Source organism: Labrus mixtus, chromosome 1, assembly GCF_963584025.1.
Source record: "Labrus mixtus chromosome 1, fLabMix1.1, whole genome shotgun sequence".
NCBI classification, from domain to species: domain Eukaryota; kingdom Metazoa; phylum Chordata; class Actinopteri; order Labriformes; family Labridae; genus Labrus; species Labrus mixtus.
In genome coordinates, this window is record NC_083612.1 from 9,442,288 (window position 1) to 9,464,898 (window position 22,611).

The following is a 22,611-nucleotide window of genomic DNA, read 5'->3' on the forward strand; positions in this document are numbered from 1 at the left end:
GTGTTTCAAGGCAACAATCACCATCTAGTTTGTCTGTTTCCCCCCCTTGTTTAATTTACATCTTAAAAGAAGTTAATTATTTCCGACTGCAACTGAACGCAGCACGGAGGTAGCGCGGGACTGCGCGAGCGCCTTTCTCCACCCCCCTCCTCCTCCTCCTCCTCCTCCTCCTCCTCCTCCCTCCCGCGCCTCAACCGCGCGTGTGCCCGCCGGTGAGGGCGCGCGCACGGGAGGTGGCGGGGGGTTGTGCTCGCTCCTGCTCTCTATGCTCTCTGACCCCAGTGGCAGCTCCGACTCACTGCACTCCGGCTCCCCCTCCGTCACACCGAGGCTGCTCTCTCTCTCTCTCTCTCTCTCTCTCTCTCTCTCTCTCTCTCTGCCTGTTGTCTGTCAGTGTCTCTCGCCCTCCTCTCCGGCTCTCTCTCCCCCTCGCTCTCTTGTCTGGTTTCTTTCCACAGGAGCCAGCCGAGGTCCCGCCGGGTCGAAGGTTCTGCCCTATCCGCCCAGACTGCCGCAACCCCCGGACGGCCGCGTTCGAACCTGCCCGCCTGCTCCCCTGTTGCTGCCGCATGGACCCGCGTCTCTTCGCCGCCGCCGCCGCTGCTGCTGCTGCTGCTTCTGCCGCCGCCGCCGCCGCCGCGTAGAGGGCGACCCCGACCCGACACTCTTCCTCCGGCCAAGATAAAAAAAAAAAACCCGCACAAAAAAAGCCCCACACGACGAAGGTAGAGCAACCTTTCCTGCTTTGCTTTGAGAACCGGAGAGAGAGGGAGGGGAAGAGAGGGCAGACGGGGAGGAAAAAAAAGAAATTCCTGACACAAAGCCGACGGTGAAAAGGTGGCTTGTCATTTACGAGGACGAGCAAGAGGTTAGCGCGGCGGTGCTGACACTGACCACCTTTGGGTTTTTTTTTTCTTTCTTTTTTTTTTTTTTGTTTTAAATATTATTATTATTATTCCAGGAGCAGAGTTCAGGATCGCACGGACCTTTCTTTCTTTTTTTTTTTTGTTGTTGTGTGTAATTCTGCAAGCGGCAGCGTTTACATAGCACACATCGTGTACATGCACGGTATCAAGAAAGGGTCAATTTATTCGCCCCCTTTTTGCTTACCGGAGTGATTTCTCCTCGTGAAGTTAGCTGTACAGTGTGCATCCGGGATCCGGGCTCGACCACAGAGCTGACAAATGTGTGCACCGCTGTTACAGGAAAAAAAAAAAAACAGCTCAGCGCGAAGCTGCAGCCTGCATAATAATAATAAAAAAAAATCCACTGCCAGGGCAGGTTTAGCAGGCTATGCTACAGAGCTAGTTGCTGCTACTGTAGCCACAAGGTAGAGACAGACAGTCCGACGCACACACACACTCACACACACCGACTGCACACGGCGAGGAGACCGTGAAGCATGCTGCACACAAGTCTATAGTTTTTCGGCCTGCATTTGCTAAATTTCCAGGGAAGCTGCAGGAGAAGTAGTACTTCAGGTTTTCGTTTTTTGCCTTCGGGAGAAATAATAGCAATGGGTGAAGTGTGTGCAAGGCAAAGGAAGCTTTTAATTAAAGGGAAATTATTTAATTTTTTTTCAGGCCCTGGAATAACTGTAAACTTGTGCAGCCAGCAGCAGCAGCAGCAGCAAGGAGTCATTGAATTTGGAGTTGTTTTATTTTAACTTTTGCAATCTTCTGAGTTTGTGCTGTAGTAAAACCTCTTTAAATATAATTTGCACGAATTCAGTTTTCCCACTTTTCCTTTTAATGTCTTGATGGCATAAAATTGACTGTGCATACATCACAGGAGGCTGACCCAGAAAACACAAATCAATGCTTTGGTACGAAATAGGACAGATTCAAAAAAAAAAAAAATTCCCAATCAACTTCTCGCTGCTGTATCACAGGATTTAGCCACCAAATGAACTCTGGAGCTGCTGATGATTACCCTACATTAAAAAATATATATATATATCAGACTTGTAAAATTGAGGGCATTTTTTTTCTACCCGGTTTTTTTTTTTCTACTTCTGGTGCTCGGGGCTTCATCAGGAAGTCTGGTATAAAAAGCCTGTCAGTGCTCCACAGTGGCCACTTTACTATCAGTCAGGGAGGTCAGACAGGAGGGGAGCTCACACACACACTCACAGACACACACACACACACACACGAGGAGCCCGGTGAGTGACTCTCGAGATGCAGAAACCACACTTGTTCTGCTGAAATTTGGCTGCTTTTCTCTGTTGTGCAGACTGTATGGAGTTAGGAGTGTTTTTTTTTGTTTTAGCCTGATTTAGCCGCTTATGCAAAGATTAATTGTCGCTGGTTCATTACAGAATTGGAGCACCAGGCCTGCAAAATTACAAAAAGTGGATTTTTGACTTGTTTTGTGTTCATGTCAGCGGGGACTTGTTCTGTTCTCCTGTGCACGCTTCGTGAGGAATTTCTCGTTTTATTGCAGCAATTTCCTCGGCTGAGATTACACCTGCAGCTTTTTAATTCTTATTGCTTAGTTTAATTCCAACAGGCTAATGGCTGTGAGGCTTTGCCTGCAGCACTTTTTTACATTTGAATATATTAGTTTGCGTTAACGCCAGCTTGGTTATGAGCAGCGGAGCAGAAATTCAAAAAATGAGCCTTCCAGATTGTAAATTGTCGCCTTAACAATCAAGTGTTTAGTTTTTTTGGAAAGATTCTCACAGAGTGGCATATTGTTGGAAAAGGTTGAGTTATTTTGCTCATTATCTTGAAGCATTTTTCTAATTAGGGATTTTATAAAGTGGTTTATGAGCTGCGCAAGGAATTTATTTCTGCAAAAGCATTGTTTCTCTTTGTGCTGTTGGAAACCACAGAATAAGATAAATTGCAGCATTGATTGTGTATGAAAATGTGGATCTGATTACCTATTGTGTGCTGTTCTGCCTTAACCCAGAGACACTTGAGCTCCTACAGCCACCTGTTTTTTGCTTGTGCATTTTATTTCTTGCACATTAAAAATGCATCCATGTATTTGCAGACGTTTGACTGTCGTTCTGTGTAAAAAGAGAAGCTGGTGGTGCATGTCTTGTGCTCACGCTTGAAGCAGCTGATGTGTCTCTTTGCTCCTTTTGCTGCAGACCGCAGTGTGTCAGGGTCGAGTCGGTCGGCTGGGTCGCTGCTCCCGACGCTGCTGCTGCTGCTGGGAGACTTCCTGGACTTCTTAAAGCGGCTCTGAAGGATGACCGCTGCACGGCTCGCTGCTGAATCCCGGTGAACGAACGGCGTCTCATGTCCAAACGGCGGAAGGATGGCTCATGGCAAAGCGACCATCACGGTGGACGAGTACAGCTCCAACCCCACACAGGCCTTCACACACTACAACATCAACCAGAGCCGCTTCCAACCTCCACACGTCCACATGTAAGTACCAAACTCCCTCACACACACACACACACACACACACACACACTCACACACACACCAATGGATCACCTGCCATCAGAGAGTACACTAAAATGAGAATCAAGGACATTTTAATTCAGGTTAAGGTAAAAGTCTAAATTTAATTATCATGTGAAGTGAATCATTAAAAATACTCTCCTTCCTGTTGTTTTTGCTTTAATTCATTAGTTTTATAACCATTTTATTTTACATTCTATATTTTGGTGCATTGACTCATCTTTTGCGTGAAGTTTTAAACAAGTGTTAAACAAATCAAAAATAAACAATTAGATGTTTATTTCAGAAATTCAAAAACAAAAAAAAGCTGAAATGTAGAAAGTTTTTGAGTTGTCTCCAAGAAGCCAATCAGGAGCTTGTTTGATGCAGAGCCTGTGTCTATTCTTTGATTTAATTGGCTGAAGCTCAGAGAGAGTATGGTGGCCAGTAAGGACACAATTTGAGCAAAGACAGATACAATAAAAACTGTAAAAAGAACTTCCTGTGTGACATGTAAAGCAAATCTAAAAGGCATTTTGTGTAAGTGTAGGATAAAATGTTTCACAAACATGCCGCAGAACTTGATGCTCTCAATGTTTCACACACTTTTGAGTTCAAGCTTTTCTGACTCAGGAGTTTTTTTTTTTTTCCCCTTTCTCCCTGACGTGTGTCGCTTCATGCTGTAGTCGACCGTTATCATTTGTGCCACGCTGCCATCGCGGTGCATGCACACTTTGTCCGCATTAGAAGGCTCTGTTCATTTATTTATCAGACCAGTTACTTAGCGTTGCTCTTGTCTGATGTGGTTACTCTCTGCCTCTCATTAGTGGGTCAGGGCGCTGTGACCCGTCAGCCCTCTCCACACACACACACACACACACACACACACACACACACTCATCACAGCGCTGTCTGTGTGTGTGTGTGTGTGTTTTATCAGTGGACAGACTTTAACACACAGCTGAGTGTGTGCATGCTTTGTGTCCTCTCCCTGTCGCAGCAGTTTGGAGCTTCCTGAAAGGTTTGTGAGTGATTATTGGTTGTGGTTATGTGAACAGCGTGCTCGAGATATTTTTGAATCGCTGAGAGTGTTGTGTAAAAAGATAACCTGAGGTCATTGAAGAGGAGCATCTGAGTGCTGCCTGTCGGCTGGTTTTTATTGTCACTGGAGCAGATTAGTTTGTCCCTTCGTTGTGTTTCACCGGAGTAGTTTTGAACAAACCGGTTTCTTCATTAGGGCATTTTTGATTCGTCTGTTTTGGGGCGATATTGTTCTTTTTGTGTAGAAAGCTGACACACACATCTACAGCATCTTTCAAAGTATTTATTATTTATTTATTTATTATATAAGTGCAAAGAGATTCCCTGCTTTCTTACTCTGCTCTGCACAACTGTTGCTCTGCAAAACGGCAATAAAGTTTGAGCTGTTTTGATTAAGCTGCAAAACGTACGGGCAGGCTGATGGAAGATTTAATAAATATGATGCACGTTGGTGTTATTTATTTTACACTTTTAAAAAACAAGGTCTTGTCACACAACACGCAGCCAGGCGTTAAAGTGAGAAAATCGAGCCCATACTAACACCATGCACTCACGACTGAAGTGCAATTGTAGTCTTTAAAACTTCAACAATTTCTTTATTGTGCAAATACAACACTGTGACATGCAACACACAGATCACACAGATTTGCACACATCACAAACTTTCCAAAAAAAGACACTCAGGTCCCTCAGTGGATGCTGGGAGGATTTATTGATAAGTGACATTTCGAGCCAGCATGCTGTTTCCTCAGACTTCTTTTTCATTCTCAGCTCATTAAAGATGAGTCCGAGTTAGAGAAGAGAATTATGCAGCGCTGTGAGATCTATGCATGTAGAGCAAACGTCGACCTGCTACCTGCACTCGGCCTCACTCTGAGGAGAACACTCTTCTTTTGTTTCTCTCTACAGTTCTCCCACAATCCTGTCTGCATAAACATATTCATAGAAACTGGATTGTTTGGGGGGAGAGACGGTCAAATAATGGACTTGTATAAACAGCCAGCGAGGCCTCCTTTACCTTCCTCTCAGTGTTGGCAGCGTTCTCGTTATTGTGCCACAGTTTTTTTGTTTTTTTTGTTTTGGGATTCCTCAGCTGCGAGCCGGGCTGCCAGCAAACAACAAGCAGGCGCGCTGAAGACGGCAGACGAGGTCACCTCGCGGCTTTGTGTTACGTCAGCCCGTTTTAATAGTTGACAAAGAGGGCAATAAATCAGACCAAACGCTTCAATATGAATCAAGGTGAACACTCGCCAGGCAGCCCCAAAACAGACGCTCGATCCATGTTCTCAATCTGGCAAAGAGAGATCGTATAAACAAAATCTTTAGTTCTGAAACACGACGCAGTGACATCTGAGAGGGTGTTTTTTATTTTTTAGATTAATTATCACTTTATGCTACTTTTATTTATGAGTTATGTTCAATAACCTGAACAAGGTTTTTCCAAACTTTACCTGCAGAGGACCCCCTTATAGGATCAGCCTCTGTCGGGGACCCCCCTCATGCAAAGATTTAAACAACTTTTTAAACAAGTTTCCTTGTTTTTATTAACAATTAATAAACTTGTATTCCTTCATTTCATTGAACGTCTATTATCATGACCGCCTGAACAATAATCAACCGTATCCATTTATAAAAATATATTTCATCTCTTGTTATTCAAAATGTCTTTTCATTATGAATAAGATTGCCATAAAAACGGACACAGATTTAAATAAGTAGCATCTTACAAGACATGTCTTAATTAGTTCTTGTGTAACATATGAAAGAAGAAAAAAAAATAGTTGTCACAAAAGAGGTTATTAGTTCATTTTTATTTTTTCAGCCATTTTGCCCCCATGTTCCCTCCAATTTACCGTGACCCCCCCCAAGTGCCTCCTGGTGACCCCCCATGGAGTCAGGACCCCCACTTTGAAAAACACTGACCTACAAAGTCCTAAGCTGTTTTCACATAGACCCTCCGGAATAATATCGAGATCATTTCAGGAGGACCGCTCCGGAGAGTCTCCTGACCTGGCCGTTCACATTATGCTCCTCACAGCTGGAGACTATCCCTGTCAGAGGGGCGGGGGGGGGGGGGGGGGGGGGGGGGGGGTCTCCTGGGGTAAGACATGATGTTTAAAAAAAAAAAAAAAAGACGCAGAAGTAGCTGACGAAGCAACAGAGTCCGCTACACGATGCTATAATGAGAACATTTGCCTTCATATCAATTCTACGTGTAGTTAAACAGAATCTCAACATCAACTGAAGAGTGGAGAACAACATACTGATGAACAGAAAACTTAAAGCAGACATTTAATTAAGAGCATGGAGATCGAAGTGGTCGCATGCAGACACTCCATAAACTGTGCAGCAGTCACAGTATATAAACGTCACTCCCCTCTCCTCTCCTATTGGCTCGAGGTGAATTCTCCGGAGAATATCCTGCTGCGTTCTCACTTCAGGTCAGGGATGGGCAACTTTTGTCACAGCAAGGACCCGATGAGTTAATTCTCACTGCCAGGGGGCCAAATTGTAGGATACAAAAAACGATTACAGTCAATTACGTCTCAAATTTAATTCAACATATACCACTGATCAAAGATTATTATGGACATATTTCTGGTTTTCATGAGGGCAAAGTTGAGGGTTGATGGGGGCCGCAAGTTGCTCGCTCACCCCTGCTTTAGGTCACTCTGACTTGCCGTGGAAAAAAATACCAGGGGTCTGGCAGGAGAAACACCGGGCGATGTCAGAGCGAAAAGAAAAAAAAAAGTGAAAGTGTGAAAACCCTAACCGTGCTCGTCTTGGCTTTATGTGCTGCAGTGTTGCACCGACATCTTGTATTTAGTCTCAAAGACATGATAGAATAACTTGTGATAGCTTCTTTTGATTGCTAAATTATAATTCTGACATTTTTGATTCTATGCTACTATAACTTATATAAGTGTTGTCTTCAGTTACCTAGGAAGTCTTAGTGTTGTTCATGCTGGCTTCATGAGCTGCAGTGTAGCACCACATAGCCAGACGCTAACCTTACAGTCAAATCTCTTCGGGTGAGTGAAACTGATCTGCCTGATGTTGAAGAGGGAACAGCGCCTGAGTTTCTGTGAGTGTTTCATTATTTATCAGTCGTCTGTAGTTTGTTATGTTGACGACAACACAGCAGCAGATTGTGGGGGGATGTTTTCCTCGTAAAAAACAGAAAGCTGTTTATTAGCGTTATCCATTAAACAGGTTGAGTTCAATTAGATTTATCTTTCAGGAACGCAGCAGTGAACATTAAAACGGTTGACGCCGCGCTTCAAGTTGCTGAATAATGTCGTTAAACTCCCGGAGAACTTGGGGACAGAGAACAATCCCGGCGTTAATCTGAATAAAATGTTGCACAAGTCCCGGCTGCTTTTTCCGTCTTCCCCGTGGTCGCCGTGCGAGGTAGGAAGGAGATGTGTTGAAGCCGCGGGGCCTCTCAGCAGATATGTGTTTGGATAAATACATTAGGCTGTTTCCTGGCTTCCACAGAGCCGGCAGTGTTTTACTCACAGCCATTCTTAAACTCAGACTGGGAACCCCGGGATCACACTCACACTCACACACACACACACACACACACACACACACACACACACACACACACACACAGTCGCGCTGTTATAAGCCCATCCCCCCGCTATGTTAAGTGCTTATAGAATACGAGCTCTGTTCTGGGAAAGTAAAGGGCTTGTTTAGATTTGAGAGATAATGATCCGACTTTCTTTTGGGGTTTCTCTCTCGCTGCATCCGCGCAATATTTGGACATAAATAAAATTGTTGCTCCTCTGAAAGCCAAAAGAGGAGGGGAGGAGGGGGGGGGGGGGGGGGGGGATCGAAGGGGTTGCCTGGCTTTTTGAAATTCAATCTCTGCTCTAATGTCCGACCCCCCCGACCCCCAAACCCCCTTGCCTTCACACAGAATATTTAGATTTCTGTGATGGAGTACAGCAGAGCCTTTTGTGTGGCATGGAAGGTATCACTCTCTGAACCACATTTGAAATCATGCGTGTAGAGCATGTGCATACTCCGACTGACACGCGCACACACACACACACACACACACACACACACACACACACACACACACACACACACACACACACACCCAGGCGCACACACAGTGGCAGTTACAGGCTAATGTTCAGGAACGTGACCCTGAAGTCAAAGTGTGTTTTCTCCGGAGCATGGGATGTCTCTCTCTGTCTCTCTCTCTCTCTCTCTCTCTCTCTCTCCGTCTGCCTGTGAGTGAACGACAAACTCACTCCAGCCATGTTTGTGTCTGGTTTATTTTTCTGCGCCGTCTGTGTTTTTTTTTTTCTCTCTCTCCCTCTCTCCCGCTGTCCCTCTCCCCCCCTCCCTCCCTCTCTCTCTCTTTCTCTCTTTCTTTCTGTCTTTCCTCGGCCCCCTCATCGTCGTCTCGTGAAATGAAATGCTCAGCAACTTGGAACATATGCTTCGAGTTGGGACACTAATGGCTTCAAATCCAATTTGAGCGGCAGGATCTGGGCCAGACTGCAGGGAAGGCCCGAGCCACAGATGCAGACAGACAGACAGACAGACAGAGAGAGAGAGAGGGAGAGAGAGTTGAAACTAAAAGCACTGCACACTGAAGATCCGGGGTCATTTTTTTTTTTGGGATTAATGTGACTCCTCTAAAGAAGTCTTTGAGTTTATGTCGTAATGACGTCTTAAAATGACACAATCCTGTTGTTCCACTCGAGAAAAGGATGGCGGCAAATCTCCTCTCCGATACTTTTTGAGCAAACACAGTTGAACCTGATCGCTCTTATCATTTAATTTCCTGCAGCTTCAGGAAATCATTGAAAGGGTCTTTTAAAAGTTTTACCCTTCGAATAAAATTCTAGTACGGTTGTGAGATTGTTTTCTCCTGTTGATTGTTTTTATTGATCCTTAAAGAATAATTCAACGCCGCCTGTTTCCTCAAAACAGTCCAGATATCAGAGATGACAGAGAAGCTGCGTCAGAGATCGATTATAAATCCTAAATGTTTTCAAGCCTGAATCTTTTCCAATAACGGACGCTGTTATTTGAGCATTTTAGCCGTTTGGACCTCTGCTGAGTCGACACATTAAAGTATGAAGGAGAGCGTAGACGCGCCCTCGGAGGAAGAAGAGATAAACGTCTGCAGGGAGAAACTTAATCCAAACCTTAAATAACACCGAGTTAATCAGACGCACCACTCTGGCTCGTGCAGCCACGGTGTTGTATGTGGTTAATCTTGATCGCAGATGTGCTGGCATTCGTCGCTCGGTGACTTAACCGCATTACGCCATTAGCGCCTTTAAGAGTGTTAATTTATTGAATTCCCACCGGACGAGCGAGCGAGAGAGCGAGCGAGCGAAGGCGCCGTGCGAGCCAGCAGGACAGAGTGAGGAAGAGCGCCACTGCAGGAGTCAGTGATGGGAGAGAGTGAGAAGACAGATCCAACAGGTGCTCTCCTGTTTCTTCTTCTTCATTTGTTTAAATGCAGTAGCTCTTTCAGTGAGACTCCGGGAAGTTTCTTTTTTGTCCGCCTGCGTTTACGATCAGGTTTGTTTTTTTATTTGGCTGTTTATATCCGTCTGAAGGCTTCTTGACGCAGTGAAAAAGACACATGACATCATTCTTTTAAAAACGCTACACACACACACACACACACACACACACACGTCACACCTTTGGGATCTACATTTGATCTATAACCACATGACCACATTTCCCCCATTTTAGCCTCACTCCACTGGTTGCCCATACAATTTAGGATCCATTTTAAAATTATTTTATTTGCTTTTAAATCTCTCAGTGGTCTTGCCCCGCCCTGCCTCTCTGAGCTTCTACACCCGTATACGCCCAGCCGCTCTCTCAGGTCAGCTGATCAGCTGCTCCTGAGGGTGCCTAAAACCAAGTGGAAGCTCAGAGGGGACTGATCTGCCTCAGCACGTTAAACAGGCCTCTTCTCTGTCTGTTTTTTTAAACTCTTCTTAAGACCCATCTCTTTTCCCTGGCCTTTGACACCGAGTAGGACGTCGACTTCATTTATTTATTTGATTTCTTTTGTGCGTGACTCTTAATTTGACTCATGTTTTATGTCTTTTTAAATTGACATTACTTTGTTGGTCAACTGTGGTAAGAGCTAAACAAATAAATTGGATTGGCTCACCGTGCTTTGAAGGAGTATTAAATCTTTAATGCAAATTCTTGACTGCAAAATGAGCAAGTTTGTGGAAAGCATCAGTTTTATGTAACTGCTCTGCAACTTCGTTCAAAAAGAAATCTGAAGAAATGAGCGAAACGTGATTTGAATCTGAGAAGAAGAATCCAATAAATGTAGTCCTTTCTTGATAGGTAACACTTTATGCTACAGACGATGGCGCCCTATAAGCCGGTAATTATTTATTTTTTTAAGCTTTTGGGACTTCAGGGGCTCTGACACTTTTGTGAGCTGGGATAACCTCAAGTCTGCTCTACAAATGTTCAATACACCCGCCTTCTACTTCTGTTTAATTGTGTGAATTGTGCACCAGCTTTTTAGACAGAAATGGGTCAAAAAGCATCCGTAGTAATTCTGCATTTGCTCCAAATTCAGAAAGTCGAAAAGTAAGTAATTTGAGTTCAGGCTCTAATTAGGTGGAGAACATTTTTCATGCACAACCTGAATGTTTTCAGGAGGACTGAACTGAAGCACTGGAATATTAAAAAACTGAAAGTAGTTTCAAAGTGGAGAATCTCTGCCGTCTCTGGTTTTTGTAAAAAAAAAAAAATAAATAAAAAAATCAGGACGCCGAGTTAAAGCTGAGTTTGACTGATGTAAAAACCTTCAAGTGGAGCAAAGTCGACACTTTGCAGCCGATCTGAAAAGAGTGTTTTCCCCGAGCATTGCTCTTCTTCAAAAAAAGAAGAGATGATGCATCCTGAATAATCTGTTTTTTTTAAAGACGTGATGTGTGAAATGTATCTCTTCATTTCTGCTACTCAGGCGATTGTTTACTCTGTTGATCAAACCTCAATCACTCCAGACACCTGAGCTCCAAACATCCCCCTCCCCCCCTTCAAACGTGGGATAGAAATCCCACATTTTTACAAACTCCTTCTCCTCCAGATGCCCGGTTAATTATTCCCTCCTTCTGAATAATTGAGGAGCTCGTAAGTATGAATCATTTAATGACACTGCTGCCGCCGCCTGTATCCATACACACACGTTTATACTCTTTAACACGAGCGTGTGAGGCTACAGCGCCGGAGGAACGCGGCCTTCTCACACTCATTTGAATGCCGTCCTGGTTTTTATTAATGAACTTTCTGATTTTGCCATGCTCAGTATTTCCTCTTTCTTTATGGTGTAATGTGCGGCTGTAAATGTGGTCGAGGAAATCGTCATTAAGAGATTTTATAGGGAGTGATGAGAGGAGCAGCCTCAGTTTCACAGCTGAGACTTTTATCAACACACACACAGTGAATATACAGATTTCTGTTTTCATGTAGTCTCCTTTTTAATGTGTTTGTTTTGGGACGGAGAGAAGTAGCGCCGGTCGAGGTGCTCGCATGATAATGGATCGGGACATTTCTATCTCTGTGTTGGAAGCCGTGGCTGCACTGCACATGTGACTCCATTTCGGCACCGAATGGAAAGTCCAAAAAATCAAAGCTATTTCCTTTTTCCTCGTGTCATGTTGTGTAGTAAACAAGTCGGCCCTTGTTTACTCGAACCCCTTCAGCAGCCGGGGTGCCGCTTTGAAGATGAGAGAGCTCTGAAAATTGGTGATTTAATTGTGTGAAACGTGAAATGTGGACATTTCAAAAACTCCCCCGTGTTGTCTTATTTACTGTTGAACACATCAGAGTGGTCGCTGTGTGTTCACCCCGCAGCTAATAGATCTCAAATAGAAACACAAACAAGGACAGTGTTCCTGTTTGTTTTTTAAGTGCATCACAGTTTGCTTCTTGATTTTCTGTTGAACAAAAGAACTGCTCTGCGTCTCTCGTTTCTCATTTTTGATCAATAATGTCCTCAAAACTATAAATACAAACCTCTTTGGAAGCTTTGAATGAAATATTAGAGCTGAAACATTTTCTTACTGGAGCGTTTGTCAAAGTTTGAATCTGTTTCTGTTTTGTGCTGTAACTGTTGAGTATTAGGTTTGTGGTGAAGCTCTAACCTGAAGGTAAACTCTGTCCGGGCTCTGTTCTTGTTTGTGGTCGTCTGGCTGAAAACCAAAACGTCTCCAGACGACAGATGAGGATCCACTTATTAGTAGCTAAATCATGTTCAGGGGTTTCTTCTATAACCTCTGTGCTGTTTTGTTTTCTGTGATTTTTGTTATGATTTGTTCACATCTTGGTGTTTTATTGGGTCGTATGGTTCCGATCGGTCGTCTGTAGACGAGACACTCGCATTGATTTAGCCGATTCCAGACTTTGAATTTGTACACACATCTTTACTCTTTTAGAAATATCAAGTATGTTGGAGATACAAACAATACATAAGTGTATTGTAAAAAAAGAATATAAATTTCAACCTATTTTTTTTTTTTGTTCTACAAAGGGGAGGTTTATAAGTTTTCTTACTCCTGCACCTTTTCCTTCTTTGTTAAGGCCAAAAAAAAAGAAGCATTTTCTCACTAGATTAAAGGAATGGACAGCGGATAGAGTCGGAAATCAGAGAGAGAGAGTGAGGGGGAATGACATGCGGGAAAGGAGCCACAGGTGGGATTCAAACCTGGGCTTGGAGGATTACAGCCTCCATACATGGGATGCGAACAGAAAACCGGTGAAAACACACTCGGACTAAATAATGAACGGAGAATGAAAAAGAAGATGTGGGTCATTTTTAAGCTGTTGATTTACCGCACTACGACTCATTGCAAAAACTGAGAAGAAGCTGGGAAATGATTACCGCTAAACGGCACAAAGAACACCAGAGGAGTTTCCAACCAAGAGAGCGGCCTTCTGTTGACCCCTGACCTCGTCGCCATCGCTCTGTTTCTCTCCCTGAACAGTTTTGTTGGAGGAGCGGCACGTCAGTCAGGCTGCAGCTCTCCTGAGAACAAAGAGCCAGTCCCGTTTCGCGGCCTTTTGTTTTCTGTCTGGCCTGCCGCAGCTCGCCTGTAGGATTGGAGGGGCTTTTGTAACAAGAGAACCCTTGATTAAGTTCCCTCTCCACCCCTGACCTGCTGCTGGAGCCCCGGCGGGACGCGCACGGCGGTAGTTGTGGAGGGAGTTAAGTGACAGTTGACATTGGACAGGTCTGCTGTGGTCTGGGATTGAAGCGTCTTTGATGTTTTTTTTTTGTTTTGGCCTCGGAGCTCTCGTAGCCTGGCATCGCAGGGCACGATCTCCTGATGATGTCACTTCCTGCTAGACTTGAAGGAGAGGGAAAGCTGCCCTAGCCTGCAACTCTTCAACGTGACAAGTCCTCCATTTGGTCCGTTTTTAAAGCGTGTTTAGTTTGCCTTGAGCAGCAATCAGTGCTTTTGTTCGTAATAGACGTGACTCATTTCCGACTGTCGTCTCGTTTCATGGAAGCATAGAGGACGTTCTTTTTTAGTTTCTGCAAGGTGAACGCATCTCACCTTCCGAAAGGGAGACGCAGAGACAGAAGTGTGGTGAAGTTGTTGTCGTCTCCTTTTTCAAAAACTAAAAAAACAAAACGAGCTATGAGGACCTTGAATGAGTTGATAAACTAAGAAGTGAGGGAAGAATTTTACAGGGATTATACACGTTCTACTACCAGCAGTGTTTGTCATATCTGTGGGTGTGGCTGCTGTGGCTCAGTTTGCAGAGTCGGTCGTCTCTCAACCAGAAGGTCGAGGGTTCGATCCCCAGCTCCTGCAGCAACATGTCCGATGTGTCCTCAATCCCAATTTGCTCCCACTGCTTTGTCGGCGCCGTATAAATGGGATTAGTTACTTCTGATGGACACTTTACATAGAAACCATCAGGGTGTGAATGTGTAGGTGTGACCTGCAGTGTAAAAACACTTTGAGTGGTCAGAAGACTAGAAAAGCGCTTTACAAGCTCAAGTCCATCTACCATATTTTAATCGGTGAATGCTGTACCCATAGTCCTCTAAACATGTGATGATATATATATATTTAGGTTTTCACTTCCTGAACTGGATCTTTTCTACGAGGGGGGGGAAGTGGTCTGGAAACACGGCATGAATAAGCGACACGGAGGTTTTAATGGATCAAAGTCATTTATGTCACTGATTCTGAGTGTTTGTTGTGTTTTTGCTCGATTTGCTGTGCTTGTAATCTCGACGGCATCAGAAATGAGGTAAACCTCAGTGTCCTTTCGAGAATAAATAAAGGTTTGAAATGGAAAAAAAAACTTTTTATCAGAGTTTTCTCATGATTTTAAAATCCTAGATTTACTAACCTTATTTTAATTTAACTCTTTTCAGTCTAGAAATATCTGTATCTGTTTTTTATTTATTCTTGTTTGCGCTGCTACATGTGACCCAGACTTCGAGGTACACACTGAACTCCTAATCTTTACACAAACTGGTTAAAAAAGAGAAAAATCTTAAAATAGAAACACCACATTGCAAAACACGTCGGATAACTTCGGTGCTGTGAAGTGAAGCTGTCGAGCTCTTTTTTTTTTTTTTTTAAGTCTCGGTTGTGATCGGTGCGGTCGGTCCAGGTGAACACTTCTTCCTCTGGTTTATTCTCCCAGCAGTCGGCTGGTTGTGTCGGGTGGGGTGGGGGGGCCCCCGGGGGCCACGTCGCGCCTGTCTCCTCAGCCTTCCTCCCATCAGCCCTGCAGCCAGGCCGACTGTCAGCAGCACAATTAAGGGCTGTGCCGTAATGAAAGGGGCATTAGCAGAAGCAATTTATTTCCCAGCGCAGTGCCGGAAGGTCTCTCTGCTGCTGATATTCCGACGCAGGCTTTGTGTGCCTTACTCTGCCATTATGGGAGGACGCAGCCTGCCTGAACAAATGGAGTAAAGGGGAAAGAGGGGAGGGGATGCATGGAGGAGACGGGGCCACCGTTCATTATTCTTTCAATCAATTCTTACTTGAATATTTATTTACAGTGTACTTGTGTTTCTCTCCATTCATACTTTCTTCTTCTTCGTCCATCTTTCGGCATCTTTTTCTCTGTTTTCTTGTTTCCTCGTCTCTCGTCATCTCCCACTTTTTGCCTCCTTCTCTGCTCCCATTTCTTACCACCAACCACCCTCACCAGCACCACCACCAGCACCACCCCCTCCTCCACCGCCACGCTCCTCTCCGTTATTCCTGTGTTCATTTTGTTCCTCTGAAGTTTATTGAATTAGCGCAGACAGCTGAAATGCAGAAGATAACAGAGGCGCTCTCTCTCTCTCTCTCTCTCTCTGCTCCTCTCTGAGAAATGGTATTGCACGCTGGATGAGTGAGCGGTGTGTGTGTTTGTGTGTGAGTCTGCTGGAGGGGGAGGGGAGCTGAAGCAGAGGTTATAGACGGAGGAAATGGGGAGTATTGTGTTTTGATGTTTTTCCTGAAAGAGCGATAAAGACCGTGTGAGCTCAGTGGAAAAAGAGCGGCTATTCTGTCTCCAGTTCAGCGGTGATTATCTCTTAAACGCACCATCCTTTGGCAAGGTGGGCACACAGACATCACATCGTCTGCCTGATAGTCTTTGTTGTGATGTTAGACGAGGAAGCGATGACAGAAAGCTGCTGTGATTTGAGTTCTGGTCATTGAATCTGAGCTTTTATTTTTATTTTCTGTAGGCTCCGACATTCTCTTCTTCTTCTTCTACTTTATGTTGTCTTCAACAGTTGGTGTCCTTTCCCATGTGTCATTGCTCTCTCTTTCTCCCTTATTCCCGACTCTCTCCACCGTCCTATATCTCCAATAAAAGCCCAAAAATACATCGTATCGATATTTATCCCCATCATTTTGATAATTGTATCACAGATGTCAGGACAATGATCTATTGACGTATCATGTTTTCCAATCCGTGATATTGAACAAGAAAAGCCACCGAGCACTGACCTCTGATAACAAAATTAGTTTCCTTCCTCTACATTTAGTAAAGGTCAGTTAAGACCGCCTTCTTTGCACATCTCCTCAGTCGTTGGAAGGTTGGCCAAACGTCGTATAGATTCACAGTCTTTGTACTGGGGACCAAAAAGCCATATGCTGGTCCTTTAAATCCAACCTCAAGTGGGAGTGAAAGCTTTTAGGTTTTTGGACTGCAGGGATCACTTCACAGTCTGATCGTAGCCTTCAACACAAAGTAAAAGAACACTTTGAAGCTCTTAAAGCTACACATCCATTGTGTCCGGTCCAGGTGGTGTGTGTGCATTTATTTTGAATATCTACTGGTGTGTTTGTCTGCTAGCTTTATGATCTTGTTGTGAAGCTGTGAGTTGCCGCCAGTGAGGCAAACTTAGTCAAACAAAAGTTGAGAAGACGGAGAAAATCGGTCAAAAGAAATACCTAATGTCATTAAAGCAAAACGCTGGAAATAGTGGAAAGAATGCGTTGTGGTATTTTGAGCTCAATTAATCCTGCAGAAGCTTGAAGTTTGAGTTAAGTTGGACACACAAACTAAACAATCGCTGCCTCTTGTGTCGATTCCAGCTTGTTGTCTTCCTGTCGGCCTGTGAACCAGCAAAACCTCGACCCTGTTTGTGATGTATGGACGGAGCAGCTTTAGTTGATTAGCAGTCTATTTCAGCATTACCCCTCTGACCCCGGAGGTTTAAGGTGGCTGCGGCCCCAGCGTCGATTGTCTTATTGATGAGAAATCATTAGCAGGACGCAGGACGACTCCGCGAACAAAGACGGGGCAGGAAGCAGAGAGGAAGAGGAGCTGGAGGCTAATCCTGTGGCAGCAGGTGGCAGCAGGTACAAAATGGACAGAAACCATCACAGGGCTTTGATTGACAGGTGTTTCTGTCTGAGACAAGTGGGCAGCTCAAAGGTCGTTGACCTCATTAACCCTAGCCGGGCTGGGAGGGGCTGTCACAGCAGAGCACTACCAAAACCACATCTGTCTTGAATTTAGAAAAATTGCTCTAAATTTTACATTTTGACATCCTTGTAGAATATTCAGTAACTTACGGCCTACAAACGTGTGTACATTTGGGATTTGACCCTTTTCCCAGTTTGTTCTAATTAAGGGAAATCCTTATGAAGCAAGCGATGATACGTCAGACAATAACGTACTACTGCTTTCCTTGACCTGATTAATACTCTCACTAAACTCGAGTTAATCCTGCAGCAAGGTTCAATATCTCTCAGGAGAGTTGAGGCTGCTTTAATGGTTTCTTGGATTATCCGGGGGTGTGATGTTCATGTGTTCACATCCTTCATTGATTGTTCTCATACTTTTTATCCCGGGGAAACCCATCAAGTATTTACATTCTTTATTTATAGCAGAAGCTACATTTTGATAGACTAAAACAGCTGTAAGGGGGCCCAGATGGCCTAGCGGTTAGGTTGCACCCCATGTACAGACGATATGGTCCTCCAAGGGGGGGCGGCCTGGGTTCAAATAAATGTGTCTCCTTTCTGGCATGTCATTGGCAACTCTCTCTTTCCACAATCTCCGACTCTATCCACTGTCCTGTCCTAACAAAGGTAAAGTCTCGTCTCGGAATCGAAAACATTTTGACTCGGTCTTGTCTCGGTCTCAGTCCGGTGGACTCATGATTTTAAATCAAGACCGACCTAGATCACCACTGATCGGCTATTTTCATGTCAACTTCTTTTAATTCATAAATTTGAATTTATTTTATGAATTTTATAAATTTGATTTTCTTCCCCTGGTTACGGACGCAGCAAGGTCTAAGCAAGTGACATGCTGCAGACTTTTATTTATGGTCTTGGTCTCGTTCTGTCTTGGTCTTGTTCTTGGTCTTGTCTAGGTCTCGATCCCTAAATGTCTTGGTCTTGTCTAGGTCTCGATCCCTAAATGTCTTGGTCTTGTCTAGGTCTCGATCCCTAAATGTCTTGGTCTTGTCTAGGTCTCGATCCCTAAATGTCTTGGTCTTGTCTAGGTCTCGATCCCTAAATGTCATGGTCTTGTCTAGGTCTCGATCCCTAAATGTCATGGTCTGGTCTCAGTCTCACCCTGCCTTGGTCTTGGTCTCGAATAGGTCTCGATCCCTAAATGTCATGGTCTGGTCTTGGTCTCGCCCTGCCTTGGTCTTGGTCTTGACTAGGTCTCGATCCCTAAATGTCATGGTCTGGTCTCAGTCTCACCCTGCCTTGGTCTTGGTCTTGGTCTTGTCTAGGTCTCGATCCCTAAATGTCTTTGTCTTGTCTTGGTCTCACCCTGCCTTGGTCTTGGTCTTGTTCTTGGTCTTGCCTAGGTCTCGATCCCTAAATGTCATGGTCTGGTCTCGGTCTCACCCTGCCTTGGTCTTGTCTAGGTCTCGATCCCTAAATGTCATGGTCTGGTCTTGGTCTCGCCCTGCCTTGGTCTTGGTCTTGTCTCGGCCTAGAAGCACTCTGGTCTCGGTTAGTGTGGTCTTGATTACAACACTAAAAGTCTCTAATGATTCTTTTGAAGAAAGATGTAAAGTTTTATTTTGCGCTGATGGAAAGCAGAGGTTCAGTGTTACTAATACTCCGATGAGCTGGACAGTTTTTTGAATGTGCAGCATCTTTTTTTTGGACGGCCTGGACGAAAAAACAAACTTGAGGAAGTCTTCTAATCAATCACAATGATTATGTGGCCTCCTTTTAAGAGCTCGGCGAGTCAGAGTGACTTAGACGGCGACCTTCTTATCTGCTGCCGGCAAAGTGTCTCGTTTGAAGAAGCGAGCTCGGCCTGATCTCTGACCCTGTTTACTTGTGTATTTTTCCAAAAGGCCACGGAGCCAAGTGTGCTCTGTCAAAGTGAATATCCTCCTCCAGACACCGGAGAGAACTCCTCCTTCCCTCCTTCTGTCTCTCCCACGCTGATTTATACATCTCCCACCGTTCTCCTCTTCTGTACGACACATGTAACTAATAACCGAGCATGGGTTCAAAACTGTTTTTCCAGGATTTAGTCTGTGTGTTTCACGTTTCTCACCTGTGTATTTCTGATCTCTGACACTTTATGAGAAATCAATCCAGGCTTGTGCTCCTTATTTTGGGATAACAACTCCAAACCAAGTCCATTTACACGCCCAGAAATTCAGGTAAAAATAAAAATTCTACTAAAATCAGGAAAGCCTCGCTGGTGAAAGTGCGTCTTAAGAAAGGATTTAATAGAGATGACTGACTCGGCTCATTCCACAGCTTTGGAGCCCTCACTGCAAACGCTCTTTAGTCTCCTTTGGTTTTCTTTTGGGACGACCAGAGGACCTCTGCCCGAGGATCTCACCGTACCAGTTGGCTCGTTTGGTACTCACAGTTCTGCTATATAGATAATGATTGATTGATTGATTGATAGATATGTAGCAGGGAGAAAGGCTATGCAGAGCTTTTACAGTAATCAGTAAAAATCGTACAGTCACTTCTCAAACACGCAGGGAGCCTGCATATGTCGACCTACTCGTATCACTGACGTTCATGTTTATCAGGCGACAATTGTCATCATATAGTATCGGTCGCCGTTGCTTTGTCCGACATTTCCATGTTATTCATTTTAAGTCTTGTACTACTGTACTTGTACTTCAGGCAATCTACCTAAAATTTACTTTTCAGGAGTGAATTTGTGAAAACGGCTTAAAATGCATCTTGTACATCCTTCTTTCTAGCCGATGTTTTCTACCCCTCCGTCTTGTGCATTTCTCCAGCTCGGTTGCATGGGAAACTTAACGCAGTACGGTGGTTTACAATGTTGGATTCTGCTAAACAGAGCCACTTGAAGTTTGTTTTTCAGTGCAGTGAGCGCCGCCATGTTTAGCTTTAACATGTTACTGAAGAGAGTACTGTGAATTACAGGAGCTCAGGGAAGTGGTTTGTGTTGTCGTAAAACATGAATGTGAAATGTTTGATGAATCTTCAAGCGGCTCGGAGGAAAGTGGACGTTTGAGTAAAACATCAGGTGTAGAGTGTAAAACCACAACCTGCCTACATGAAGAATGAAGAGAAGGGAGAGAGCGGGTTTGATTTTCAGAGAGGAGAATTGTTTCAGTTCTCAAATGTGCAACATCTGCCTCTTGTCAACTGTGAATTTGATAATGAAGAAAACAACAAGAGCATGACAGCCTAACAGGATTTTGTGGCTGGTGTTAAGTGATTAAACTGAAAATGAATGTTGACTCGCATAAGTGCAGCGCTTTGATTTGTTTCCTGAAATGGGGCACATGAATGGGATGTTTTTGAGCAAAAAAAAAAAAAAAATCATGAAGCTTGTTCTTGTTGTGATTTCTGCAGCCTCAGTCGCAGGTGAGAAGTGAATGTGTTTCAGCGAAAGGATCACAGACGTTTCTTCATCCAGCAGATTTTTTTATTTTATTTTGCAGCCGCAGACCTCGAGTTTTTGTGTCAGCTTCAATGTCATGGCGGATTTGAGAGTGTGCTGCTGCCCTCCTCCAGCGCATTAGCATTTCTCCTCTCTCTCTCTCTCCCCCCCCCCCCCCCCCATTCCTTTTCCCCTCCGCAGTCTTCCCTCTGATGTCACGCCGGAGCTCAGACATGTTAACACGAACCTTCATGCTAACACGGTTCACTCGGTCGCTGGAGAATATTCTTTTACCTGCTGCAGGAGCGCAAAGAGACTTTTTTTTTTTCTTCGTTTTCACCGTCTCCGTTTACAATAGATCAGAGGCCTGTGCTGCACTGCTGAACTCCTGAACTCCTGTATACATTACTAATGAACCTCTGGATTGTTATACAGTCATATGTTAACAGGAAAGACAGGGGCCCTCGCTCTTTGTGCGTGTGTGTAAGACTTATGCAGCACTATCATGAAGGTTTCTTGGCCCGGGCCCGCTCTAATTGATAGGGGCTGCTGGTATTTACTTACGTTCTCGGGGTGGATTAAATCTCAAAGGAAAGGGGAGGAGATGGAGGTTGTTTTTCTCCCGGCTTTGTTTTAATATGCACACTTTATGTGTGTGCATGTGTGTGAATGTATATTTATGCATATCTGTGTGTGTTTTGTTATCCCATGTGGTTCTGCGTTTGTCCGTCCTCCATGACTGTCGAATCCTGTAAAGCTGCATGACGTCCAGGCACCACAGAGCACCAAATCTAATCACCAGCCTCACTCTAATGTATGTGCTGCTCCGCTGGCTTAACGTAATGTGTGTGTGTGTGTGTGTGTGTGTGTGTGTGTGTGTGTGTGTGTGTGTGTGTGTGTGTGTGTGTGTGTGTGTGTGTGTGTGTGTGTGTGTGTGTGTGTGTGTGTGTGTGTGTGTGTGTGTGTGTGTGTGTGTGTGTGTGTGTGTGTGTGTGTGTGTGTGTGTGTGTGTGTGTGTGTGTGTGTGTGTGTGTGTGTGTGTGTGTGTGTGTGTGTGTGTGTGTGTGTGTGTGTGTGTGTGTGTGTGTGTGTGTGTGTGTGTGTGTGTGTGTGTGTGTTTAGGAGCACGGAGGCTTATTTACTGGACACAGTCAACAGTAAATATCATTATCTCTGAAGCTACTATTTCATTTTGTCTTGTGGGTTTAATGTGGAGTCCGGTCCTGCTCGGGGAAACCGAGAAGCTCGATTTGCTTCAGCGCGTCGGGTCTTCAGCTTCGACATTTCTGCTTTTCTGAAAGAGCTTTAAAGCAGGAGGGACTTTTGAGTGATGTGAAGTTGCCAGGTTACAAAGTAAACATGCTGAATAAATATCACAAACATAAAACTACTGGTAACATGAAATAGAGTCACAGAATTGTTGTCCGCTTTGGCTTAAAATGACATTCACAGATCATTAAAGGAGCATATTATGCATACTATATCTGGTTTTTCAAACATTCACATGTGCCCCTAGTCCGTCTACAAACCCCCCAATGATGAGTAAAGTCCATCATCACCGTCTTTTTCCTGCTCCACTTTTCAGAAGATGTGTGCTCAAACAGGCCGTTTGGAGATTTTCCCTTCTTGACATCACAAAGGGCAGTGACCCCTCCCCCAGGTGGGTGTGTCCACATTAGCAGCATAAAAATCGCAGATTTTCAAAGTCCATGGCCCGTTGGTGGAGCGAGTTTCGGTGGGGTCCAGTTCAGTATTGATGCTGCATGAGGTGGTGAAGGTCCTGTAGAGGAATTTATAGATAAAAAGATTTAAGTGTTGAGTCAAA

The 22,611-nt window shown here is 44.4% G+C and overlaps 1 protein-coding gene across 2 annotated transcripts in view; it reads left to right on the forward strand.

The window, feature by feature from the left end:
• The first annotated feature begins 232 nt into the window (after nucleotides 1-232).
• Nucleotides 233-22,611, forward strand: part of mpped2a (metallophosphoesterase domain containing 2a) — a 69,030-nt gene continuing 46,651 nt past the window's right edge. Inside the window, exons 1-2 of one of the 2 annotated variants that reach the window (XM_061059541.1) lie at nucleotides 233-725; nucleotides 3,101-3,383. In XM_061059541.1, the coding sequence (XP_060915524.1) occupies nucleotides 3,271-3,383 (113 nt within the window). In that variant the 5' untranslated portion in view covers nucleotides 233-725; nucleotides 3,101-3,270. The other variant, XM_061059469.1, reaches the window with a different exon arrangement.